General features: G+C 46.9%; 1 protein-coding gene across 1 annotated transcript in view; it reads left to right on the forward strand.

The window, feature by feature from the left end:
* Positions 1-11,380, forward strand: part of NCAPH (non-SMC condensin I complex subunit H) — a 32,560-nt gene extending 21,180 nt beyond the window's left edge. The window contains exons 11-18 of the mRNA XM_058278106.1: positions 81-187; positions 1,448-1,570; positions 2,359-2,469; positions 3,022-3,204; positions 4,865-4,960; positions 6,418-6,509; positions 6,892-6,967; positions 7,890-11,380. Of these exons, the coding sequence (XP_058134089.1) occupies positions 81-187; positions 1,448-1,570; positions 2,359-2,469; positions 3,022-3,204; positions 4,865-4,960; positions 6,418-6,509; positions 6,892-6,967; positions 7,890-7,949 (848 nt within the window). The 3' untranslated portion in view covers positions 7,950-11,380. The remainder of the gene's footprint in view (positions 1-80; positions 188-1,447; positions 1,571-2,358; positions 2,470-3,021; positions 3,205-4,864; positions 4,961-6,417; positions 6,510-6,891; positions 6,968-7,889) is intronic.
* Positions 11,381-27,886: the final 16,506 nt, after the last annotated feature.

Genomic DNA, 27,886 nt, shown 5'->3' on the forward strand with positions numbered 1-27,886 from the left:
GGTGCCGTCTCTTGGTTGACTGGGCTGTGTTGGCATTCCTGAGGGGGAGGGCCGCGTTGATGTCTGTGTTCATTCTGCAGAAGATGCCACCTCGCAATCAGAGAGCAGAAAGAAGAGTACAAAGAAAGATTTTGAAATCGATTTTGAAGATGATATTGACTTTGATGTGTATTTCCGAAAAACAAGGGTTTGTGCTAAGTTTATTAGTATTTGGCTTTCTTAAATTACTCTTTGCACCCCTCATTCCCTTTCAGATGTGGTTTTAAAAAACTTACTGTAAATTTAACTTCATCTCTCTCAATCTGTAAAAAAATTGCGGAATAGAACCAAATTTGGTGGCAGAGGGAATCAAGTAATGAAAGGGAAATGTCCTGCAAAATCACCTTTTTCCACAGAGCCCTGGGACCCTGAGGGGACAGGTGGGCTTAATGCTTCTTGATTTATTTTCATTCTCTGAACTTTTTTTTTTTTAAACAGCATGGTACTGGCATATTTTATTTTTCCTTATTTCTCCCCCCTCATCCACCCCACCATTGTCTGCTCTCTGTGTCCATTCACTGGGTGTTCTTCTATGTCTGTCATATTCTCATTAGACAGCTCTGGGACCCACCCTGGGACCTTCTGGAGTGGGAGAGAGGCGATCATTCTCTTGCTCCACCTCAGCTCCCTAGTTCACTGCATCTCATATTGTCTCTTCTCTGTGTCTCTTTTTTCTTGCGTCATCTTGCTGCGTCAGCTCTCCGTGTGGGCTGTAATACTCCTGGGTGGGCTGCTTTCCTGCACAGGGCTGCACTCTGTGTGCAGGGGGCACCCCTGTGCGGGGCAACCCTCCTTGTTTGCAGCAGCACTCCACGTGGGCCATCTCGCCACATGTTCCAGGAGGCCCTGGGTATCGAACCCTGGACCTCCTATATGGTAGGCGGAAGCTCTCCGTTGAGTCATATCTGCTTCCCTCTTTTTTTTAAAAAAAGATTGGTTTTTTTATTTATTTCTCTTCCCTTACCTGCCTCCCCCCCAGTTGAATGTTTTCTGTGTCCATTTGCTATGTGTTCTTCTGTGTCCACTTGTGTTTTTATCAGTGGCACCGGGAATCTGAGACTATTTTTGTTGCATCAGTTCTCCGTGTGTGCAGCGCCACGCCTAGGTAGATTGCACTTTTTTCACACGGGGCAGCTCTCCTTACGGGGCACACTCCTTGTGTGTAGGGCTCACCTACGTGGGGACACCCCTGCGTGACATAGCACTCCTTGCGCGCATCAGCACTGTGTGTGGACCAGCTAATCACATGGGTCAGGAGGCCCTGGGTTTGAATTCTGGACCACTCGTGGTCGGCAGACGCTCTATCAGTTGAGCCAAATCCGTTTCCCTCTCTAAACTCTTTAACGGGGGAAAAAAAGCTGTTTTGACCATTCTTATTAAAGATGGCTGAAGCCCACCTCATTAACAGGCTGCTACTGTTCTGACCAAGTCTACTTTGGAGAACCAGAGCTGGAGAGCCACCACTCTACCTACAGACTTCCATTACGAGGTCAACAGCCTTGTCCAGCTGCATCTCAAGCCAGGCACCAGGGTAAGCTGCTCTTTGGTTCCTTAGCCGTCCTTGCTGCCAAGTCACTGGGCGATTTTAGAGTGTGCCCAGAGGAGAGTCTTTTAAATGGAGAGTGATTTAGAAATCTTGTGACACGAGGAACAGTGGAGGGAAGTGCGCATTTCTGAAGTATGAAATTGTACTAAAATATTCAGTATGTTTTTGCAAACTATACAAACCGCGAACATGCATCCCAGGTAAAGATCACTGGTCTGAGGACCTGCACTTATTCGAAGGGCTGTGGTTGACAGACACTCCCTAGGGAGGAAACTGTGGAGGGCGGGCCCAGGACCCACCGCTGCCTTTGCAGAGAGAAGAGCTGGAGTTTGTCTCAGTGGCCGTTCAGGGAGCAGTGGCTGCTGCCTGGGAAGGGACGGGTGACCTGTGAAGTGGGGACGCAAGTTTCCTGTTATCAGGATTGTTCGGGCAGTGGCCAGTTTCCTTTCAGAGAGCTCTGTGCAGGGGTTCCGACTTCTGTTTTTAGTGAAGGAACTTTTTTTCCAGATAAAATTGTCTGCAGAAGACCTGCAGGTAAACCAGACGGGAACAGAGCTGCTCTGCTTTATTTGGGGTGAGGGGAGCTTGAGCCCGCCCTCCCAGGCTTGCTCGAGAAGGGCATCGTGCCTCTGAAAGTGGGCGGGACTAAATCACCCTTCTACCTCTAAAATCCTGTAGTCCTAGGAGGAGATCCATCATAGGAACCAAGGATTGTTTACCCGACCTGCTGCTCTAGAAATTGCTTTCTGAACTTGTTTTTTCCTTCATTCTAGTTACTTAAGATGGCCCAGGACCAGAAGGCAGAAACTGAGCACTATGAAGAAATTGAGGACTATGATTACAACAACCCTAACGACACCTCCAACTTCTGCCCCAGGTTACAGGTAAGAGGGGCAGAGCTCAGTGCTCGCCTGTAAGAAGAGGAGTCTTGGTTCCCTGCTTCCTGTCTGCCCCTTTCCCTGTATGACAAAGACTGCAGGAAGTTTTGAGTCAGGTGGGATTTCATGGGTACAGGGCCCTCCTCGCTTGTGTGGCTGGAGCCTCAGCCGGGGGCCCAGCACTTAACAGGAATGTAAAGCATGCTTCCTACACTTAGCAGGAAACGAAACACCTTGACGTGTGAAGGTGGTGTGGCCCAGACGGGCAGAGAAGATGGGTGGTTGGGTCTTGAGGAGGCCAGGCTGCTGGTGAGCTTGGTCCTCACACTGCACTCCTGCGAGCTGTCCGAGGGGCTTACAGTGGGTGGCAGTCACCGTACAGTTAGGGTGAAGGAGGGAAGGGAAGTAGAAGCATCCAGAAGCCCTCCCAAGGCTCGGCTCCCTCATGAGCCATCAAGAGACTCTGCTTTGGCTTGTAAATGCTGAGTCTGTTTTGAAGGTATTTCTAAGCCCCTCTGACAACTTCTGCCAAAATTTAAGAGCCTCTTCCTTGCCCAGGATGCTGGCGGTGACGATGAGGACGCGGATGACTTGTTTGTGGGATCGTCTGGGACCTTTGACCTCTCACTTTACCCTGGCCATTCATCTAAGATCACACAAGAGAACGGCGACATTCCTAAAATCCAGGGACTAGACATCACGACTTATGGGGAGTCAAATCTGGTTGCTGAGCCTCAGAAGGTAAGGATGAAGCAGCTGAGAATTCTGTCATTTGCCAAAGCTCTCTTTAATTTACCTCTTACATGAGAGGTACACCAGTCTGTGCTTGCCTTTTTTTTTTTTCCTTCTCAATTTATTTATTTCTCTCCCCTTCCCGCCGCCCCCCAATGTCTGCTCTCATGTCCATTTGCTGTGTGTTCTTCTGTGTCTGCTTGTATTCTTGTCAGCAGCACCAGGAATCTGTGTCTCTCTCTGTTGTGTCATCTTGCTGCGTCAGGTCTCCCTGTGTGCAGCGCCATTCCTGGGCAGGCTGCACTTTTTTAGTGCGGGGCGACTCTCCTTGAGGGGCGCCCTCCTTGCATGTCCCCCTACGCGGGGGACACCCCTGCGTGGCACGGCACTCCTTGCGCACATCAGCACTGCGCGTGGGCCAGCTCCACACGGGTCAGGAGGCCCTGGGTTTGAGCCCTGCCCTGCCATGTGGTAGCGGATGCCTATCAGTTGGGCCACATCCGCTTCCTTCCTTCTCAGTTTTAACCTGTTGCTCTCCAGGTGGCTGCGCCTTAAACAGGGCCGCAGGAGTGAGCCGGTGCTAAGTAGGTCTGTGTGGCGCCGGCCACGCCTCCAAATCCTTGATAAACCTAGTGGCTAAGGGCGGCACCGGCACACAAGCACAGTACGCGAATGAAGGCGGTCGGCAGCGAGAGGAGCTTCTGCTAAAGGAGGAAGCCAGCTCTTCGGCTGTGCAGGACCTTGGCCGCATTCGTTCTGCGTCAGGTCAGCCTGAAGCACCTGTTTGAGGCCAGGCGGCAGGCTCGCTGTTTTTGCACACGTTGGATTCACTTACCTCTTTCACATTGGCATTCCAGGCTGGCTTTGATATAAATTGTACTTGATCAAAAAGAGATTAAATTTGAAATGGGGAACTCTATTTTAGTATGTCTGAGGAGAGCTTTATAGCTCTTTTGTTAAACTTTATTCCTGCTTTATTAAATCCTAGACTTATTTTTACAGTGAATTGATGGTAAATATATCTTTTTTCTGTTTGGTTCTACCTTGTCATGTGTCTTTCTTTAAATGGATTTTTTATTTATTTTTAAAGGTTACATGGATTACATAAAATGCTACATTAAAAAATATAGGGGATTCCCATATACCCCACTCCCCGCACCTCCCACTTTTTCCCTTTTAACAGCTTTTTTCATTAGTGTAGTACGTTCATTGCAATTAATGAACACATTTTGGAGCATTGCCACACAGCATGGATTATAGTTTCCATTGTAGTTTACACTCATTCCATTTGGTATGTTATGGCAGGATATATAATGTCCAGTATATGTCTTTGCAATGTCATTCAGGACAATTCCAAGTCCAGAAAATGCCCCCATATTACACCTCTTTTTCCCTCTCCCTGCCTTCAGCAACTGCAGTGGCCACTGTCTCCACATCAGTGATAAATTTCTTCCATTGCTAGAATCACAGTAAGTCTATAGTAGAATACCAATAAGTCCACTCTAGCACATATTTTATTCCCCAACCCTGAGGATTCTGGGATGGTAATGCCCACTCTACCTCTAATTGAGAGGGGGCTTCGATCCCATAAGGCTGATGGATGGGACTCTCCTGCTTGCAGTTGTGGACCTCAGTTCCCTGGTGTGGTAGTTGTCCATATGTCTTTCAGGTAAATAAGATTGAAATTCAGTATGCCAAAACTGCCAAAAAGATGGACATGAAGAAACTGAAGCAGAGCATGTGGAGTTTGCTGACGGAGGCCAAGGTAACAGCACATCCCCTGATCTCTGGATGTCACGTGGGAGCTGCCGTGGCTGATTTCTGAGGCTCTGAGGCCCCTTACCTTGGTCCACAGCTCTGACACAGAAAGCATTCATGCAGAAATTGAAGGGAGACACCAAGCCCCCTCCAGAGAAACGAACCAGCTATTAGCAGGCAGACACACAGCAATACAAGTGGTAAACTAGTGCGTGGGAAGGATTACAAAAAAATACAATGAAAATAACTTTACGCTGCCTTTACACAAGAACAGTTTTAGCAATTAAACAGCATTTTTCAGCTCTGAGGTTCAGGGAAAATTAGAGTGCTTATTTATTGCTGATAGCAATTTAAGTTGGTATAATTCCCTTTTGGAAAGGCAACTGTAACTCCACTTCAGGAGCCAGAAAATGTTCATACCATTTGATCTAATAATTCTGATTTGGGGCGTTTATTCTAAATAGGAAAGAGAATTAAAAAGAAAAAAAAAAAAGATGCTGTCGGATTTTCTCGTTCTCCCTTGGAGCTGGTAAAGCCTGGGTTAACTGGACCTAGCTAAATGGAACTTGAGCTAACGAGGGTTCTGCCATCTCCTCTTCCAGAACCTTCTGCTCGGGGGATGTGCGGAACTGTCCAGATTCCACCCACTCCCTCACACCTCCTCCTGCTGACTGAGCAGCGACAGCTCATGATTTGGTTGAGGCCCCTGAGCTGTGTGGTCTGGGCTGTCAGATAAAGCTCCAGTCCTGCTGTGAGGTTTACCACCTGGAGAGGAGTGGTGGGTACAAGCATTCAGGAGACACTCTGCAAAGGGGAGCGGTTCTACTTAGTCCTTCATTTTGCAGCAACTCGTGTACCCCCAGGAATTCTGATTGTTTGAAAGAGACTTTTTATTATGAAAATATTCACACGTATACAGAAGCTGAGAGACTAGCACAGTGGGCCCCACTTCAGTCGTTACCGGGGTTTCAGCTGGACCGTGACTCTGCCCTGCCCGTCCACCGCCCCACACATGCTGAGCTGTTTTGTGCACATCCCAGATATACTGTCCTTTCGTGACTTGCCTACTGGCAAGGAGGCAGCAGTCTCATTTGTGGAATGTGGAATGCTTCAGAGCCTCCTTTGAAATATGGGTTTTGTGCTGCTCTTAGCTGTAGAGTGCAGTTGAAGCAATAGATGCTCCTGGCTTTTTTTTTTTTGTTTTCTTTCTATTTTTATTTCCCAGGGGACTAGAAGCCTCTGCAGGGCTATACTAGCTATTGATATCCCAGTTATCTCATGTCGGTAGATGTCAGGTCACAGTTCCCTAGGTAGGCCTTTTCCTTCAGAAAGTGGCTAGGAGCTTGTTCTGGCTTCCCTCAGGTGTAGCTCTTTCTTGGAGCTGCAGCTGTGTATGTTCATTTTGCTCTCTCAGAAGTGAGCTGGCTCTCCAGGTCTGATCTGTGCACATCCGTCTCCTGTTAGGCACATCACCGTGACACGGCAAAGGAAGGGGGCCCTGTGGAGGTGGCTGATGAGAAGCTGCTGAGCGGGCTCACAAAGGACCTGCAGACAAGGTGGGCCGGGGGTGGGAGGGGCTCGTGTCGGCCCTCTGCACTCTCAGCGGGCAGAGCCCTTCGCGCACGACCTGCTGCACAGTTGCTTTTATGTAACGCTTTCAGGAGTTTTTCTCTTTCTCCTCTGCATTTGTAGATAAGTTAATATAGGCCGACCTGGGTACTTTAAAAAGGCATTTTTCTGTACCATTGACTGGAATGGAATGAGGGATTTTTAATTTCCAAATAAGAACCGGGAAAAACCTGCTTATAAGATGCACTGACATACTTCTTTGTTTCTCTGTGACTTAGTCATTATTCCTGTGTTTTACTCCTGTTGGTGAAAGAGCCTTTGTTCTTAGACTGCGGTCACCTGGCTAAACACCTGCCCCTTGTTTAACAGCCTGCCTCCTCTCATGGCTCAGAACCTCTCTATACCCCTGGCCTTTGCCTGTCTCCTCCACCTGGCCAATGAAAAGGTAGGTGTGTCCTGTAAGCATGGGAGTAGTTCCTGTTTTGCCAACCCATTAAGCCTTTTATTAGCTCTTTCACAGGCCACTTCATAGGGTATGTTAAACACAGTAACTTGTACAATCCCTTCAAGCAGCATGATTAACCGTACACCTAGGCGCAGCTTAGGGAAGAAAAGACCATCGGGGTGATCAGAAGTGAAAATTGCAAAGAGGAGCTAAGCAGGAAGGTTTGAGCAGCATAGGGAGATGCGCTGGAGAGAGGGTGGGGTGGCTGTTGAGCTCCAGCACGCCTTTGCCCTTCAGCGAGAAGTAAGGGCTTGGGTGGCATACGGTTAGGTAGGCAAGCAAGGCTGCTGAGACTCGTCCAGAGGAAAACAGTTGCCTAGGATTGGCAGAGAATCCTGGGGTGGGAGGGCAGGGTGTGTTAGATGGGGGAAGAGATGGGAGGTGGGGGAAAGGCTGAGGAAGGGTGGATGGGGGAGGGTGGCTGTACAGGCCCTTACCGAGGGACGAGGCTCTGGGCAGTGAGCGTGAGGGGCCGGTGGGCCTTGCCCAGAGGTGTTGCGCCTGCTGGGCCTGCTGGGTGCTGGCAGCTCTCGGCTCCCACGGGGTTTGCTGCACCTGTGCTGCAGCTGCTGCTGGTGGCCAGCACCCGGGTGATCCCCTCAGCTCCTTCCAGGACAGGTAGTTCAGCTCGTGGGCCCTTGACAGGCAGAGAAGCAGAGAAGGCTTACTCTTTGCTTTTTCCCCTGGGGATTGGCAAGGATTAGGAACCAGCTTTCTTATACAAACTGTGGTTGCTATAATATAATTTTACCTCTAATCGGGATAAACCTCATTCTTTGTAGTCCTTATGGGTTTCTCGATCTTGGCCTATGACTCTCGTTCTCAGAGATGAAAGCTTACGAGTGTGTTGCTCTTCCCTCAGAATCTCCAGCTGGAGGGAACGGAGGATCTTTCCGATGTTCTTGTGCGGCAGGGGGACTGAGCCCCTGCGGAGAAGGTGACAGCAGGAGCCTCGTCGCACCGCAGTGATACGGCAACCTCCTCTGGGTGGAGGAAGATACTTGGGGAAGATGCTTTGCGCCAAAGGCTCAAGTTCTCTGTGTCCCTCCTCGTGTTGCTATCTCAGAACCAGCACCCAGTGCACTGCCTTTGAGTAATTCCAGGTGTCTGCCCTGGAGTCACTGCCCAGGAAGGAGGCAGGCAGGGTGGTCAGGGGTGCAGAGGGTTACCAGACCCTGGGCCCCTCTGTACCCACGTTTTGCTTGTGTCCTGAAGTGATCTGTTGTCCACTTGTTACCCTGTAGGAAGTAATTTTCTCATAGGCACTTAATGTTCTCCTTATGGAACTGCTGAATCCGTGGACATTCATGTACATAAAATGTGTCACATGTGTACTTGTAAGCGTGTATGTAATGCTTAAAAATAAGATTCTGAATAACCGACTTGGCAAGATACTTGCGTGTCTTCTGGGTGTTTAGACCTGGTCCTTACCCTGCAGGGGAGTGTCTCGTTACCTGCACGAGAGACCCACGTGCTAGTGTTAGCAGGAGACGTTGACATGCCAAGGTGATGCTCCTTGGAGAGTGGAGGAGAGAGAAGTCAGCTTTCAAGATTGGGTCCGTGTTTAAATACCTAGGGATTGTGCTGGGTGGCCATGGCAAGCGCGTACGTGCCTTATGTGGAACACTTCCTTGAGCCTTCTTGGCCATGCTCGGACGTGCTGCCATTACTCCCATTGCACGGGGAGGAAACGTGCTCACAGTGCTGTGCCTTGCCTGAGGAAGGGCGGACAGCTAAGGGGCAGCGCTTGGCCTCAAGCCTGGGCAGTCTGCCTCCAGAGCCTGTTCTTAGCCGCTGTGCTGCATGCTGCTCAGACCAGCTTCACAGAGTCTGCACCCACAGGGAATTTCTTTCTATGACCTGAGGGGAATAGAGGAATAAACTTAGCTTGCAGTTTGGAGCAATACTGTAGGTTTTGATCTGAGCAATTCTGTCCTTGGCAGGTGCTGGATCTCTCTAGGATCCTATCACCATCCACTGGGCCCACGTAGTTCTTGGATGTTTGCTCAGAGGCAGGGAAATAGGTCATTGGCAATTGTTCCTGGTGAAGAAGAACTTGCTGTCTAGCCCAAAGCAATTCAGACAAAAAGCTAGAATAATCCCCTCCCTTCTGCAAGAGTGCCGTCCTGATTACCCTGCCTGCCTCACGGAGAGGGTAGCAGCGTGCCGAGACCCCGCCCGCCCGTTGTCCGCGGTTCAAGCCCCCAGCCTTGTTCCTCCACGCGAGCTGAGTAGGGCACTCTTGCTCTCTTCTTCCTGCCAGTGGAACTAGGGAAGTCCCTTCCCTCCTGGGGATACCACCCTTCTCTTAGTGAGCTTTTGAGTGTGCTGGCTGCTAAAGGAGATTCCATGCATTGGGGTGGCTCAAACAGCAAGAATTTGCTGGCTCACTTTTTTTTTTTAATATATTTTTATTACAGAAGTTGTGAACTTAAAAAACAATCATGCACATGTGTAGAATTCCCATACAACCAACCTTCACCAACACACCACACCATTGTGGAATATTTGTTACAAATTATGAGAAAATACCATCAGACTATTACCACTAGTGGTCCATAGCATACATTTGGCATATTTTTTTCCATACCCCCCCTATTGTTAACACAGTACATCTTAGGCATTGATGTAAGAATATTACAGTATTACTGTTAACTGTAGCCCATAGATAAATTAATTGTACTTTTCCCATGTTTCTCCGCATTCCCACTGCCCTGCAATAGTGAAGTGCATCATTCCAGTTCACAGAAGGACATTCCTGCATCTGTGCTGTTAACCACAGTTCTCATCCACCTCTGGGTTCACTGTGTTCTTCAGTCCCTAGATTATTCTCTGGCTTTCTTTTAATTGACATTTACATCCCAGACTACCCTTTTCAGCCACAATCCCATTTATAAACCAGCTGCGTTAGTTCTCACTATAATGTGTCACCATCAGTTCTATCCATTTCTACACATTTATAGTCAAGTTCATACATTAAGCATCAGTACTTCTTCACAGCCCTCCTTTTATCTCCTAACAGTCTATCCTGTAGGCTTTAACTCCATGCATTTGTTCTTCATATTTAGGTCCTATTAGTGAGAACATGCAATATTTGTCCTTTTGTTTGGCTTATTTTACATAGCAAAATGTCTTCAAGATTCATCTGTGTTATCATATGTGTCCCAATCTGACCTCTTCTTATTGCAACATGGTATTCCATTATATGTATATACCACCTTTTGTTTATCCATTGATTGGTTGATGAACATTTGTGTTGTTTCCATCTTTTGGCATTTTTGAATAATGCCACTATGACAGGTATGCAAATGTCTGTTCACGACACAGTTTTCAGTTTTTCTGGATATATTTCTAATAAAAATTGCTGGGTCATGTGGCAGTTCTATATTTAGCTTCCTGAGGAACTGCCAGACTTTCACAGAGGCTGCACCATTTTACACTCCCACCAGCAGTGAAGGAGCAGTTCCATTTCTCCACAGCTTCTCCCGCACGTACTGGTTTCTGTGTTTTTAGTAATGGCCATTCTGTATGATGTGAGATGATATCTCATTGTCGTTTCAATTTGCTTTCCCTAATAGCTAGTAATAAACATTTTTTCATGTGCTTTTGGGCCATTTGTATTTCCTTTTTGGAGAAATGTCTAAGTTTTTTGCTCATTTTTTAAAATTGGATTTCTTGCTCTTTTGTTGCTGAGTTGTATGATCTCTTTATATAAAATTGAAATCAAACCTTTATCGGATATGTGTTTTCCAAAAAATAGTTTTTCCCACTGGATGGACTGCTTTTTCACCTTCTTGGCAAAGTCCTCTGAATCACAAAAGTGTTTAAGTTTGAGGACGTCCCATTTATCCATCTTTTCTTTCATTGCTCATGTTTTCAGTGTAAGGTTTAAGAATCCACCACCTCCTAGCAGATCCTGAAGACGTTTTCCTACATTTTCTTCTAGGAGCTTTATGGTTCTAACTTTTATGTTTAGGTCTTTGATCCATTTTCCAGTTAATTTCTGTGTCAGGTGTGAGATAGGGCTTCTCTTTCTTTCTTTTGGCTTTGGATATCCAGGTCTCCCAGCACTATTTGCGGAAGAGCCTGTCCTGCCCCAGCTGGGTGTGTTTGACAGGCTTGTTAAAATCCCTTTACCATAGGTGTGATCGTCTGTTTCTAAACCCTCGGTTTGGTTCCATTGGTCATTGTGTCTATCTTAATGCAGGTTCCATGCTGTTTTTGCCACTGTAGCTAGGTGATCTGATTTAAAGTCCAGAAGTGAATCCTCCAACTTCGCTTTTCCTTTTTAAGATGTTTCTGCCTATTTGGGCCCTTTACCTTTCCAAATAAATTTGATAATTGTGTTTCCAATTTGTTTTAAAAATGTTGGTGGAATTTTTATTGGGATTGCATTGAATCTGTATATCGATTCGGGTAAAATTGACATCTTAATATTTAGTCTTTCAATATATGAGCATGGAATGTTCTTTCAATTATTTAGGTCTTTTTAAAATTTAGCAATGAATTGTAGTTTTCTTAATACAATTGCTTTACATACTGGCTCACGTTATTTATGTATTTATTTTTAAAGAAGCTTCATATTACGTAAGTGACACATTGAAAACAGGGATTCCCGTAAAGCCCCCCCTCCTCCCACATTCCCCCGTTAGCAATACCTTTCACTAGTGTGGTACCTTTATTACAGTTGATGAACACATACTGAAGCAGTGCTGCTAACCGTGGTCAGGAGTTCACAGTTTACACTTTGCACTGCACATTTTTATAGGTTTTGACAAAATATATAATGGTCTGTGTCTGTCATTGCAATGTCATCTGGAACAATTACAGTGTCCCAAAAATGCCCCATTTTACACCTATTCTTTCTTCTCCCCTCAGAACCTCTGGTGGCCACTACCTTTATATCAATGTTATAAGATCTTCCGTTGCTAGAATAATAATGTCTACTTTAGTCCATGGTTGCATTTCTCCCTTACGTTTGTTCATCCCTCAGTCTTGAGGATTTGGGGATGGTGGTGCCCACTGCTTCTGATTGAGAGGGGCCTTAGATCCCATGGGGCAGATGGGTGGGGCTGTCTTGCAGTTGTAGATACTCTGTTTTGGGGGGGATGGGCGTTGTCCATCATCATTTGCTAGTTGCCCTGGGTGAGTCTGATGAATTGGAGAATAGATGTTGCAACACTGCTGGGATTCAGGGCTCAACCAGCATATGTACGACTGAAGATGTAAGTTTCTTGTACATATATTTAAAGAGTATAGTGCTAATTTTAGGTTCAAATAAAAGGGGCAGAAGAGCCAAGTATAGGGGAATTACAATTGAGTCTAACTCTGTTATATTGGAGAACATATACTCCAAGGTAAGGCCCACTGACTATGCCAACTCCTTGACGCACTGTTGGCTGTGGTAGTCGGATCCTCCTGAGACGTGCATAAGTATAACTCTGGAATGACCTGACTCACTTTGAAATCCCTTAGCCATAAAAGCTCATTTGTATTTAATATTTCCTCCTTTTGGTCAAGGTCTTTTTCCAAATGCATTGCTAGCTGGCGCTTGGTAATAATCCCTCTGTGCCACAGAGGCTCATTACTGGGAGTCATGTCCCATGGTGATGAGGAGAGGTAGTGAGTTTATATGCAGAGTTCGGCTTAGAGAGAGGCCACATTTGGGCAACGAGGAGGCTTTCAGGAGGTATCTCTTAGGCAATATATAATACTAAGTTTCAGTTTCACTAGAACAAGGTTCATGAGTACAACCGTCCATGTCAAGGGCTTGACGTACTTGTCCTCACTCAGTAGGCACGGCCCATGTAATCTAGGGATTCTTGCCACTCCATTAGAGAATGTAGCGGGGCTTCCCAGGATGGGAATTCAATGTTCTTTTGGTTATTGTGTGGGTGGGTCATATTTCTGAGGCTAGGAGAATTCCAAAATCGGGGTTTCATCAAGGAGATGCTTTCTCCCCGCAGAGGCACTCTGAGGCTGGTGCTAGTGACCCTAGCTCCTGGCCCCTCCGTCACAGGGCCCCATGCGTGCTGCCGTCTCCTGGCCTCTCCCTTCTCTTCTGGGTCCTGTCGGCCTTCAGCTTCTTGTCACCACGGCTTTTTCTCTTGGTCTGCACTTTATTCTCTTATAAAGGACTCCAGGAGTAGAATTAAGACCCAGCCAGCTGAGGTGGGCCACACCTTAACAGGACAACCCCATCAAAAGGTCCTGCTTGGAAGGGATTCGCCCCCACAGGAGTGGACTGAGCTTAAGAACATCTTTTTCTGGGGTACGTATTACCAAGCCATCACAGCGAGGGTCTGGGTTGGGGCCAAGCTACAGATAAAATGGGCCCAGTGGGTGCCATGTTTTATGAACTGCCCTCTTCCCTCTGCTCTTTCTCCCAAGCATCTCCCCCTTATTTGCAATTTGGCTTCATATAATAAAAAACCCTAGTAAGGGCTTGTGCAAGATAGTTTATTTTTGTTTCACAGAAAATATAGTAGAAGATTGGTGGTCCAGGGACAGCTAGTGTGGCAGTTCCATGAAATCATGAGAGAACAAGAATCCTCCCAGCTCTTCTCTCTGCCATCCCTAGTGCGTAACCTTTACCCTGTGTTTCACTGTGGCTGCTGGGATCCAGCCATTACATCCATATTCCAAGCAGTAGGATGGGGGTCAGGGGGAGAAGGGAAATGTTTCCTGTTAAATTGACTTCCTGGCAGTCAATACACAATATTCTGTTTATACCTAAATAGCCAAACCTTAACGATATGGCCATATCTGGGTATAAGAGACTTGGAAATGTAGTACTAGTTAGGAGGCCATGTGTCGGGTAAAAATTGGGATCTGTTACAACTAGAGAAGAGGAAAACTGGGAGGCAGCCTGCAGCATCTGCCTCAATTGCTGAGAAACCGTGGACACGAGTTATAGAACCAGAGGGAAGGCCAACAAACCAAATGGCAAGGGAGATTTGTGGGACCTGGAGAGAATTCACTCTGAAGAGGAGCGAGGTAGCACAACGTGAGTTCAGGAACGAGGCCCGGTGCCAGAACGGCTGTGCCGTTCCCAGTACGGGTGAAGCACGCACACTGCCCTGGCCCGGCCGCCCTGTCGAGCGACCCCCCATGACCTCAGCACCCTGGCAGCCAGCCGTAAGGCCGTGGCCACGAGCAGGGCACTGTTCCTCTTCTCAGGAGGTGGGAGGTGGGGCTGGCTCCACAGTGGCCGCGGCTCGGTACCCGGGAGCAAGGAAGGAGCCACCTGCAGTGGTGGCAGCCGAGCATGCACTAGAGAAAGAGGCAAGTCGTAATCTGGGTCAGCTTGTGAGGGTTCTCTCGGTTTTGGTGTATCCAGAAATGTCTGCTTTGCCGTTTGTTTGTTTGTACTGGGGACCAGGGCTCAACGACCGAGCCTCATCAGCTGGCACCAGGAAACAAACCTGGGACCTCCCATGTGGGAGGCAGGAGCTCAACTGCTCGAGCCACGTCTGCTCCCCTGCCTCCTATTTAGAAGGGTAGCTTTGTTGGCTCCAGCTTCTTAGTGAAGGGTTTTTCATTCAGTGTTCATCGTTCCAATGTCTCGTGGCTTCCGTGGAAGGTGGCCCACTACTCTAATCGCTGCCCCTCTGTCGCAGCACACCCCCTTTCCTCTGACTGTTTTCAAGGTTTCTTTATATTTGGATTTCATCAGTCTGACTATGATATGTCTAGGAGTAATTTTTTTTGTGTTTATTTAAGTCATAGAGCTTCGGTCAGTAAATTAATATTTTCCATCAAATTTTGGGAGGCAGCCATTATTCAACTACTTCACTCTGGTATTCGATCACATGTATTTTGGACTGCTTTGTATTATCCGCAGGTCTCTGAGGTTCTGTTCATTTTTGCGTGACAACTTTATCGAGATGGAGTCCATGTGCCATACAATTCACCCATTTGAAGTGTCTGATTCAGGGAAGTGGATGTGGCTCAAGCAATCGGGCACCCGTCTACCTTATAGGAGATCTAGGGTTTGGTTCCCAGGGCCTCCTAGTGAAAGGCAAGCTGGCTTGCATGGCGAGCTGGCCTGAGCAGAGAGCTGGCCCATGCTGGAGTGCTGACCCACGCAGGAGTGCTGGCCCATGCAACAAAAAGACGCAGAGGAGAGACAATAAGAGACACTACAGACTTAAGGTGGCATAAGAGACTGAATAACTCTCCCCTACTCCGGAAGGTCCCAAGATTGGTTCCTAAAGAGAAGAGAAGCAGACACAGAATACACAGCAGAAAGTGAGCTCAAAAACAATGACAGGGGTGGAAATAAATAAAATCTTAAAAAAATAAAGTGTCCAATTCAGTGTTTAGTGTATTCACAGAGTTGTGCAGCCATCACCACAATCAGTTTTACATTTTCAGCACCCCAGAATGAAACCTTGTACCTTCCATTGCCCCCAGTTGCCCCAAACTTAACCTACTTTCTGTCTCTGGCTTTCTCTATATTCTAGACATTTCATATAAATGGACAGTATGTGGTCTTTTGTGACTGGCTTTTTTCACTAGCATGTTTTCAAGATTCATCCATTTTTTTTGCACGTGTCAGCACTTCATTCCTTTTTGTGGCATAATATTCCATTGTGTGGCTGCACCACATTTTGTTGATCCATTCATCATATGGTGGGCATTTGGATGGTTTCTACTTTTTGGCTATTGTGAATAGTTCTATGAGAATTCCTGTGTCAAGTGATTTTTTGTTCTTTTAACATTTTTAGTGTGATTATATGTGTAACATAAAATTTGTCATTTTAACCATTTTTAAGTGTGTAATTCAGTGGCATTAATTACATTCACAATGTAGTGCTACCATCACCACCATCTCCCCCTGCCCTTACACCCTGGCTACCTCTAATCTACTTTTTTTTTTCCTTTAAGATTTATTTTATTTATTTCTCTCCCCTTACCTCCCCATTGTCTGCTTTCTGGTGTCCGTTCACTGTGTGTTCTGTGTCTGCTTGCGTTCTCGTGGCACCAGGAATCTGTGTCTCTTTTTGTTGCGTCATCTTGCTGTGTCAGCTCTCCGTGTGTGCAGCGCCACTTCTGGGCAGGCTGCAGGCTGCTCTTTTTTCATGCAGGGCGGCTCTCCTTGCAGAGAGCACTCCTTGCGCATGGGGCGCCCCTACACGGGGGACACCCCTGCACGGCACAGCACTCCTTGCAGCACTGCGCATGGGCCAGCTCATCACATGGGCCAGGAGGCCCTGGGTTTGAACCCTGGACCTCCTACACGGTAGGTGGACGCTCTATTAGTTGAGCCACATCCACTTCCCTAATCTACTTTCTGTCTCTAGGAATTTGCAAATTCCAGATATTTCCTGTAAGTGGAATCATACAGTGTTTGTCCTTATGTGCCTTACTTATTTAATAGCACTCAGCATAATGTCTTCAAGGTTCATCAATGTTGTGGCATGTATCAAAACTTCATTCCTAAATGCTTTTTAAAGGTTTTGTTATTTATGAGTTTATGTATCTTATTATTTTATTTTTTAAATTTTACCCTCTCCAGAACGTCATTCCTTTTTATGGCTAAATAATATTTCATTATATGGACATACCATATTTTGTGTATCTGTTGATGGGCATTTGTATTGTTCCACCCTAGCTGTTGGGAATAATGCTGCCATGAACTGTGGTGTACAGGCATTCCCTGCTTTCAGTTTCTTTGAGTCTGCATGTAGGAGTGGGATTGCTGGGTCATGTGGCAATTCTACATTTAACTTTTTGAGGAACCGCCAAACTACTTCCCCCAGAGCTACACCATTTTATATCCCACCGTTGGGGGTGTAGCAGTTTGATGTTGCTTATGAATTCCAGAAAGAGATAGTGGATTATGTTTATAAACTAGTCTTTTCCTCTGGGTGTGTTAGAGTGTATAGGGCTCAGAGTTTTCACTCTTACTTGATTAAGGCTTTGATTGGGCCACATCAGTAGGACGCTGGAAACAGAAAACACACAGGAGAAGAACACAAAGGAGTTGGTTGGAGTCTTGATGCTGGAGTTTTAATGCTGGAGCCCCGGGAAATAAATACACTGAGAAGCAGATGCGTGAGGAAAGAGAGAAGGCTCCATAGACATGGCGGAGGCCCTGGGAAGAGAGATGAGCCGTTTGCCTGATAGTTTACAGCTGGCCTTGTGGAGAGAGCAGAGCAGCTGAGCCTGGAGAGAAACGAGCCCCAGGAGAGAGATAAGACTTATCCCAGCCTACAGCTGATATTGGAAGAGGCTGGGACTACAGAGACTTAGAGGAAGGAGGAAGGCTAAACCCTGCAGACGTTGGCAGCCCTCTTGCTCCAACACGTGGCAACAGATTTTGGTGAGGGAAGTAACTTACACCTTATGGCCTGGTAACTGTAAGCTCCTATCCCATATAAATACCTTTATAAAAGCCAACAGAGTTCTGGTATTTTGCATCAGCACCCCTTTGGCTGAAAACAGCCATGTACTAGTCATGACTAACCATGTCTAGTCATGTCTCTTAGAAAAGGCACATTCAAGTGCCCACCCCTGGCCCTGTGAGTGTAAGCCTGTCTGTAAAGAGGAGGTGGTGGACCTTGGTCCAATCTGGCTGAAGGCCTTGGAGCCAAAGAAATTGGACACAGACGTAAGAAGCAGAGAAGGAGGTGGGAAGAGAGAGACCGTGTGTGATGGAGGATTGCTGGAAAGCTGTGACCAAGTGCTGAAGACCAGGAGGGAGCATGGTCCAGGGATACCGTGACTTTGGACTTCTAGCCTCCAAACCTGACAGGCAGTAGTTTCCTGTTGTCGACCCAGCCCCACGTGGTCTTCATCACAGCAGCCCTGGCAAACTAACTCACCCACCAGCAGTGCATGAGGGTCCTATTTCTCTGCATCCTCTCCAAACACTTATTTCCTTTTTTTTGAATTTATTCTATTTATTTATTTATCTCCCCTCCCCCCCAACCCCCCATTGTCTGCTCTCTTTGTACATTTGCTGCGTGTTCTTCTTTGTCTGCTTCTGTTGTTGTCAGCAGCACGGGAACCTGTGTTTCTTTTTGTTGCGTCATCTTGTGTCAGCTCTCCGTGTGTGCAGCGCCATTCCTGGGCAGGCTGCACTTTCTTTCGTGCTAGGCAGCTCTCCTTATGGGGTGCACTCCCTGCGCGTGGGATTCCCCCATGTGGGGACACCCCTGTGTGGCACAGCACTCCTTGCGTGCATCAGCACTGCACATGGGCCAGCTCCACACGGGTCAAGGAGGCCCGGGGTTTGAACCACGGACCTAGTGGCAGACGGACGCCCTAACCACTGGGCCAAGTCCGCTTCCCTCCATTTTTTAAAAAAAAAGATTTATTTATTTATTTCTCTCCCTTCCCCCCCCCCCCCCCCAGTTGTCTGTTCTCTGTGTTTATTTGCTGCGTGTTCTTTGTTGGCCAACTCCACCGCCTTCCTTCCATTTTTCAATAATAGCCATCCTTGTGGGTGTAAAATACATCTCATAGTGGCTTTGATTTGCATTTTCCTATTGGCTAATGATGTTGAACATCTTTTCATGTGCTTGTTGGCCATTCATGTATCTTCTTTGGAGAAATATCTGTTCAGGTTGTTTTCCCTTTTTTTTCAACTTGATTTTATACATTTAATCATTGAAAATATAAGCAATTAAAAACTAAAAAGGAAACAGTTGAATGAAAACATGTATTTCTCATTTTAATGTACTGGATAAATAACAAATTTTTTTTGAATCATACAATACGTTAACACAATATGTTTGGTTCATAGTAATGCAGTCATATAGTATTTGTCCTTTTGTGTCTGGCTTGCTTTGCTCAACATAATGTCCTCCAGGTTCATCCATGTTGTCATATGTTTTACGACTTCATTTCATCTTACGGCTGCGTAATATTCCATCGTGTGAATAGACCACAGTTTGTTTATCCATTCATCTGTTGATGGATACATGGGTTGTTTCCAACTTTTGGCAATTGTGAATAATGTCGCTATAAATATCAGTGTGCAGATGTATGGTCATGTCACTGCTTTCAGTTCTTCTGGATATATACCTAGTAGAGGTATTACAGGTCACGTGGCAAGTCTATATTCAACTTCTTTAGGAACTGCCAAACAGTCCTCCACAGTGGCTGTACCATTCTGCATTCCCACCAACAGTGAATAAATGTTCCTCTCTCTCCACATCCTCTCCAACACTTGTGGTTCTCTGTCTTTTTAATAGTGGCCATTCTGATAGGTGTGAAATGATATCGCATTGTACCTTTGATTTGCATTTTCCTAATCATTAGTGATATTGACCATTTCTTCATGTGTTTTCTTGCCATTTGTATTTCTTTAGACAAATGTCTATTCAAGCCTTTTGTCCATTTTTTAACTGGGTTGTTTATCTTTTTACTGTTGAGTTATAACATCCTGAGTTATATATCCTGGATATTAAACCCTTATCTGACATGTGATTCCCAAATATTTTCTCCTATTGAGTGGGCTGCCTTTTCACCCTTTTGACAAAGTCCTTTGAGGTGCAAAAGTGTTTAATTTTGAGGACGTCCCATTCATCTGTTTTTCCTTTTACTGCACATGCTTTGGGTGAAAGTTCCAAGAAACCACCACCTTCTACAAGGTCTTAAAGATGTTTCCCTGCATTTTCTTCTAGTAGTTTTATGGTCCTGGCTTTTATATTTAGGTCTTTGATCCATTTTGAGTTGATTCTTGCATAGCAAGTGAGATAGGGACCCTCTTTCATTCTTTTGGTTATAGATATCCAATTGTCCCAGCACCATTTGTTGAAGAGACTGTTTTGTCCTATTTACATGGTCTTGGTAGGTTTGTCAGAAACCAGTTGACTATATAGATGAGGGTTTATTTCTGGGTTCCCAATTCTGTTCCTCTGATCAATGATGTATCTATCTTTATGCCAGTACCATGCTGTTTTTGTTTTTTTTAATAAGTTTTTTTTAAAGAATTATTTATTTCTCCCCCCACACCCCTGTTGTCTGCTCTGTCCATTCGCTGTGTTTGCTGTGTTCTTCTGGTCTGCATGTATTCTCATTAGGAGGTTCTGGGAACCAATCCTGGGACCTTCCAGAGTGGGGGAGAGGCGATCTTTCTCTTGTGCTTCCTCAGCTCCCTGTGCTATGTCTCCTCATTGTCTCTCCTCTTGTTGCATTATCATGTTGCGCCAGCTCTCCACGTTGGCAGCACTCCTACGTGGGGTGGCATTCCTGCGCGGGGCAGCACTCCACACGGGCCAGCACTCTGTGTGGCCAACTCGCCTTCACCAGGAGGCCCTGGGCATTGAACCCTGGCCCCTCCATGTGGTAGACGGGAGCCCAACAGCTTGAGCCATGTCCGTTCCCCCAACCATGCTGTTTTGACCACTGTAGCTTTTCATATGTTTTAATAAGGCAGTGAAATTCCTCTTACATTACTCTTCTGTTTTTAAAATGCTTTTGGCAATTCAGGTGCACTTTCCCTTCCAAATGAATTTGGTAATTGCCTTTTCTTTTTTTCTTTTTTAAAGATTTATTTATTTATTTCCCTCCCCTCCCCTCCCCACCCCACCCCGGTTGTCTGTTCTCTGTGTCCTTTGCTGCGTCTTCTTCTTTGTTCGCTTATGTTGTTGTCAGCAGCACGGGAATCTGTGTTTCTTTTCATTGCGTCATCTTGTTGTGTCAGCTCTCCGTGTGTGCGGCGCCATTCCTGGGCAGGCTGCATTTTTTCTTTCGCGCTGGGTGGCTCTCCTTACGGGGCGCACTCCTTGCGTGTGGGGCTCCCCTACACGAGGGACACCCCTGCGTGGCAGGGCACTCCTTGTGCACATCAGCACTGTCCATGGGCCAGCTCACCACATGGGTCAAGGAGGCCTGGGGTTTGACCTGCGGACCTCCCATGTGGTAGGCGGATGCCCTAACCACTGGGCCAAGTCAGCTTCTCGGTAATTGCCTTTTCTATTAGTTTTTTTTTTCTTACCCTCCCCCTCCCCTGCCCTGCTGTTTTTGCTGTCTGTGTCCATTCGCTGCGTGATCTTCTGTATCTATTTCTCTCTCTCCTCTCTCTCTTTTTGCGTGTGTGTATCTTATCTTTCTCCTCTAGGATTCAGAGGGATTCGATCCTGGGGACCTCTGATATGGAGAAAGGTTCCCTGTCAACTGCGCCACCTCAGTTCCTGGTCTCTGCTGTGCTTCACCTTGACTCTCCCCTTTGTCTCTTTTGTTCTTTTGTTGCATCATCATCTTGCTGCTTGACTCACTTGCATGGGCACTGGCTCACCTCGTGGGCACTCGGCTTGCTGCGTGGGCACTTGGCTTGTTGCGTGGGCACTTGGCTTGCCACATGGACACTGGCTCACTACATGGGCACTCGCGTGAGTGCTTGGCTCTCCACGTGGGCACTCGGCTCGCCACTCAGGGACCCACATGGGCACTTGGCTCACCGCATGGGCACTGGCTCGCCATGCAGGCACTCAGCTCACCACCACACAGGCACGCTTTCTCTTCTTTTTCACCAGGAGGCCTCAGGGATCAAACCCGGGTCCTCCCATATGGTAGGCGGAGGGCCTATCACTTGAGCCACATCTGCTTCCCCTTTTCTAATTCCATAAAGTAAGCTGTTGAGATTTTGATTGGTATTGCATTGAGTCTATAAATCATTTTGGGTAAGATTGACATCTTCATGATATTTATTCTTCCAATCCATGAACATGGAAGGTCTTTCCATTTGTTTAGGTCTTTTTAAATTTCTTTTAACATTGTTTTGTAGTTTTCTGCATATAGGTCCTGTACTTCTTTGGTCAAATTAATTCCTAGGTATTTGTGTCTTTTCGTTGCTATTGAAAATGGAATTTTCCCCCTGATTTCCTCCTCAGATTGTTCAGTACTAGTGTACAAAAACATTACTGATTTTTGCAAGTTGCTCTTAAATCCTGCCACTTTGCTGAACTCATTTATTAGCTTAAGTAGCTTTGTTATGGATACTTCAGAGTTTTCTAAGTACAGGATTGTGTCATCCACAGAGTTTTACTTACTCTTCTCCTATTTGTATGCCTTTAATTTTCTTTTCTTGTCTAATTGCCCTAGCTAGAGCTTCCAGCACAATGTTGAATAACAGTGGTGACAGTGGGCATCCTTGTCTTGTTCCAGATCTTAGAGGGAACATGTCCAGCCTTTCCCGGTTGAGTGTCATGCTGCCTGTGGGTTTTTCATACATGCCTTTTTATCATATTGAAGAATTTTCCTTCTATTCCTATCTTTGGAAGTGTTTTTATCAAAAAAGTTTGCTGGATTTTGTCGAGTGCCTTTTCCACATCAATCGAGTTATTGTGTTTTTTTCCTTCAGTTTGTTAATGTGGTGTATTACGTTGATTGATTTTCTTATGTTGAGCCAGACTTGCATACCAGGAATAAATCCCACTTGGTCATGATGTGTAAGTCTTTTGATATGCTGTTGGATTCGTTTTGCAAGTATTTTATTGAGAATTTTTGCATCTATATTCATAGAGAGATTGGTCTATAATTTTAGTTTTTTTGTAGTATCTTTATTTGGCCTTGGTATTAAGGTGATGTTGGCTTCATAAAATGTGTTGGGTACTTTTCCCTCTTCAATTTTTGGGAAGAGTTTAAACAGGATTGGTGTTAATACTTTTTGAAATGCTTGGTAGAATTCACCTGTGAAGTGATCTGGTCTGGTCCTGGCCTTTTCTTTGCTAGAAGATTTTTTTATTTATTTCTCTTCCCTTCCTGCCGCTCCCCCCCCGCCCCGAAGTTGTCCGCTCTGTGTCCATTCACTGTGTGTGTTCTTCTGTGTCCGCTTGGATTCTTGTCAGCAGCACTGGGAATCTGTATCTCTTTTTGTTGCGTCATCTTGCTGCGTCAGCTCTCTGTGTGTGGGGCGCCACTCCTATTCAGGCTGCACTTTTCTCGAGTGGGGTGGCTCTCCTTACGGGGCGCACTCCTTGCACATGGAGCTCCCCTACGTGGGGGACACCCCTGTGTGGCTCGGCACTCCTTGCGCACATCAGCACTGCACATGGGCCAGTTCACCACATGGGTCAGGAGGCCCTGGGTTTGAACACTGGACCTCCTGTGTGGTAGGCAGACTATCAGTTGAACCAAATCTGCTTCCCAATGCTGGGAGATTTTTGATTATGGATTCAATCTCCTTAAATGTGATTGGTTTGTTAAGTACTTGTATTTCTTGTAGTGTCAGTATAGGTTGTGCATGTCTAGGAATTTGTCCTTTTCATCTAGGTTGTCTAGTTTATTGGCATACAATTTCTTATAATATCCTTTTATGATTCTTCTTCTGTGGGGTTAGTCGTAACTTCCCCCCTTTTATTTGTGATTGTATTTATTTGCATCTTCTCTCTCTTTTTCTTTCTTAGTCTATCAAAGAGTGTATTAGTTAGCCAAAGGGGTGCTGATGAACCAGAAATTGGTTGGTTTTTATAAAGGGTATTTTTTGGGGGGAGGAGCTTACAGATACCAGGCCATAAGGCATAAGTTACTTCCCTCACCAAAGTCTATTTCCACGTGCTGGAGCAAGATGGCTGCTGGCGTCTGCCAGGGTTCAGGCTTCCTGGGTTCCTCTGGTCTCAGCGCCTCTGTTTTCTCCACAAGATCAGCTGTAGGCAATCAGGTGACCGGCTCTGTCTTTTCCTGGGGCTCCAGCTTCAGCATGAAACTCCAATATCAAAACCCCTCAACTCTGTCATTTGCATGCCCTTTATCTGTGAGTCCCCACCCACCAAGGGGTGGGGACACAACGTCCTACTGGCACAAGAGGTTTACATGATTATTTAATCAAGGAAACCTATGAATCCAATATAATTTCATATGCCCAGAGGAAAAGATCAGTTTACAAACATAATCCAATATATTTTTTTTGGAATTCATCAATAATATCAAACAGTTACAGGGTTTGTCAATTTTATTGATCTTTCAAAGATCCAGCTGTTGGTTTTGTTGATTTTTTTCTACTGTTTTTTTGTTCTCAATTTCATTTATTTCTGCTCCAATCTTTATTATTTCTTTCCTTCTGTTTACTTTGGGATTGGTTTGCTGTTCTTTTTCTAGTTTCTCTAGTTCTGTTAAATCTTTGAGTTTAGCTCTTCTTTTCTTTTTAAAGATTTATTAATTTATTTCCCCTCTCCCCTGCCCCCACTCTGTTGTTTTTGCTGTCTGTGTCCATTCACTGTGTGACCTTCTGTATCTATTTCTCTTTTTTGTCTTGTTGTCTCATCTTTCTCCTCTAGGATTCAGAGGGATTCGATCCTGGGGACCTCTGATGTGGAGAGAGGTTCCCTGTCAATTGCACCACCTCAGTTCCTGGTTTCTGCTGCGCTTCACCTTGACTCTCCCCTTGTCTCTCTTCTGATGCGTCATCATCTTGCTGCCTGACTCACTTGTGCGGGCACTGGCTCACCACGCGGGCACTCACATGGGCACCGGCTCACTGCGCAGGCATGCTTTCTCTTCTTTTCACCAGGAGGCCCTAAGGATTGAACAGGGGTCCTCCTATTGGTAAGTGGAGGCCTTATCACTTGAGCCGCATCTGCTTCCCTAATTCTTTTCTTTTCTTTTTTTTTTTTAAAGATTTATTTTATTATTATTTTTTATTTCTCTCCCCTGATCCCTCCCCCGCCGCCTGAGTTGTCTGCTCTCTGTGTCCATTCACTGTGTGTTCTTCTGTGTTTGCTTGTATTCTCAGGTGGCACTGGGGATGTGTGTCTTTTTTTGTTGCGTCATCTTGCTGCATCAGCGCTCCATGTGTGCTGTGCCACGCCTGGGCGGGCTGTGGTTTTGCGCGGGGCGGCTCTCCTTTTGCAGGGGCCACTCCTTGTGCCTGGGGCACCCTTATGCGGGGACATCCCTGAGTGGGCTGCCACTTCTTGCGCACAGCAGCACTGCGTGTGGGCCAGCTCACCACACAAGCCAGGAGGCCCTGGGTATCAAGCCCTTGGACCTCCTGTATGGCAGGCAGATCCCCTATCTGTTGAGCCACATCCACTTCCCCCATTGTTTCTTTTGTTGCTTGTACTTCTGGTGTCATATCTAAGAATGCATTGGGGGGACCAGATGTGGCTCAAGCGGTTGAGCACCTGCCTCCCACAGGGAGGTCCTGGGTTCGGTTCCCAATGCCTCCTGAAAAAACAAACCCAACAACAATCAAAACAAATGAAAAAACCAACTCAGGGGAGCGGATGTGGCTCAGTGGTTGAGTGATGGCTTCAGTCCTCGGCACCTAAAAAAGAAAAAAGAATGCCTTGGCAAATTCAAGGTTAAATGTAAGTCTCTGTGTGAGCACACGCTTCCAGCCCTCGTGGATATATGGTGGGAATGGCAGTGCTAGGTTATACGGCATCTGTCCCCTGTCCGCTATAACAAACGCCACACTGGGCAGGCTTAAAGAGCAGGGTTTACTGGCGCATGGTTTGCGGCTAGAAGTCCAAAATCGAGGCCTCTGCAAGGCCGTGCTTCTCCCTGGAGACGGGGCCTCCTGCTGGCGGCCCTGGGGCCCTCGTCTCTCTGTCCTGCGCTACGCATGCGACGCCGTGCTCTCATTCTCTCCCAGGTGCTCTTGCTTTCGGCTGCTGCCTCTGACAGGCTGACTTCACAAGGCCTCCAGGACAGGGGGGGTGGGGGGGCCGCACACAGCCAGGTGGGAGCGCCTTAGCTGGGAGCACGTTCCAAGTTCCCATTCCAGTGGGTTCACACCCACAGGATGGATTAGAAGAAAGAACTTTTTTCTTCTTGGATACATATTTTAGCCTATTGTATACGGCAATCTTGTCCCTCTTTTGAGGAATTGCCAAACTGTTTTCCAAGGGGCCTGCCCCGCTTACCACCAGCAATTATGGGATTCCCAATTTTTCCACGTCCTCACCAATACTTGTCTGTCTTTTAAAAAAATATATATTGCTTGATACCTTTAAAAAAAAAGAACTTTTTTTTTAAACTTTATTAATTCCCCCTCCCCCTTCTTGTTTGCGCTATCTCCTGTCAGCTCTCCGTGGCGGCATGGGCCATCAGCTGTCCATGGCACCATAGGCCAGCTTGCCTTCACCAGGAGGCTCCGGAAATCGAACCCGGGGCCTCCCGTATGGTAGACGGGAGCCAATCACTCGAGCCGCATCAGCTTCCCTGTCTTTTTTTATTACAGCCGTCCTAGCAGGTATGAAGTGGTTTCGCTTCATTTCCCTTCTGGCTAATGTCTATTCATTTTTCTACCTTTCTCTCTCTCTCTCTCTTTTTTAAATTAATACATAATTTCTATTGATCTCTCTTCAAATTCATTGGTTTTCATTCTGCTGTTTCCATTCTGCTCTTGAGCCCATTTAGTAAAATTTTTATTTTAGTTATTATGGTTTCAGTTCTGGGATTTCCATTTTAAGATAGAGAAACTCAAGAAAAGTAAAATCTGTCTATTCATTGGTAGTGTATTTACCTTCAGTTTTTTGGACATGTTTTCTTTTTACTTCTCTGAACATATTTATAATAGTCACTTTGAAATCTTTGCCGAATCCAACACCTGGGTCCCCTCAGCATCAATTTCTATTGATTGCTCTTTTTTCTGAATATAGGTTATGCATCTCTGTTTCTTCACATGTTTAGTAATTTTTGACTGAAAACTGGATATTATAGCAAAGATGTTGCATGCCCTTGGATTCTGTCATGTTATTCTGAAGATGACTGGAGTGTTATCCCAGCGAGCCGCTGACGTCACTGGATGCGCACGGCACGCTGCGTCCTCCGTGGGCTGCAGTGGCTGACATTGACTCTTAGGGTTGCCTACCGTCACCTTAACACCTGATCCTCAGGTTCTCCCCTCTGCCAGCCAAATCTGGTGGCCAGCCAAGGATCAGGGCAGAGCCGGCCTCGTCCTCGCCAGTCCCCTTGCCTCCAGGGACTCCCTCTAACCTCCAGTAGCGCGGTCTCTCTGGGCCCTGTGCTTCCAGCCTCCAGCCTCAGCTGTTTGCCAACAACGCGCGTGCATCTGGGGAATGCGTTCTAGCAGGGGACAGAGAGCGAGCTGCGGGCAGGCAGCTGTGCCCAGCTCCCCGCTCTTTGGGTGCCTGAGTCCCCTGCCTTACCTGTCCTGTTGTATTTCTGCAGAGGATAGCCCTGCTAGCTCCTGCTGGAGCAGGCCGGGAAGCAGAGCAGCTTGTGATCACCTGTTGCAGAGGGCCAGGCAGGAGTCCCGGCCGCGGCCGCGCTGCGCATGCGCCACCTTCCCTGCTGCAGATCTGCCAGCTCTGGGAGCACAAGCAGCTGCAGGTCCCCCTCCCTCTGCCCTCCAGAGGTGCTGAGCGCTCTCGTCTGCCGTCGTCGCCTCTTCCTTCCTCTTTGTCATCACCCTTTATTCCTATACTGTCGCTTTACTGTGGCCAATCAGCCGCCATTTTTATCTGGAAGCGCCACGTGATCTTGTCAAAGCATAAACCCACCCCATGTCGCTCTGTGTCCAACCCCACGGTGGCTTCCCACTGCCCTCCGATGGACCCTAAACCTGCTGGTGACCGCTGTCGCCCTCCACGAGCCGCGCCGCCTGCCCGGGCCCTCCTCTTCTTGGTCGCGCACCTGCGTCCTGACCCTTGTACCTGCCCCTGGAGCAACCCCAGCCTGTTTCCACTCATTCCCTCTGCGTGGCAGTTACGTTCCTGGGTCTCCATGGGCGACTTTGGGAGGTCAGAAAGGCCACTCGGGGAAAGTGGCATCTTGAAGACTCACTTCAGAGGCACTTCCTCAGTGGCTTCTCTGATCTCCTGAGTTGCCCCCCTCGGCTCACCTGTCTCCGAGACCTTGTTGCTTGCTGACAACGTCTCAGGTGCGAATCGTGCCCCCGCTCCAGGAGGTCCGCTCCGAGGGACCTGGCCTGGCCCG

Source organism: Dasypus novemcinctus, chromosome 17 (assembly GCF_030445035.2).
Source record: "Dasypus novemcinctus isolate mDasNov1 chromosome 17, mDasNov1.1.hap2, whole genome shotgun sequence".
Taxonomy (NCBI): Eukaryota; Metazoa; Chordata; class Mammalia; order Cingulata; family Dasypodidae; genus Dasypus; species Dasypus novemcinctus.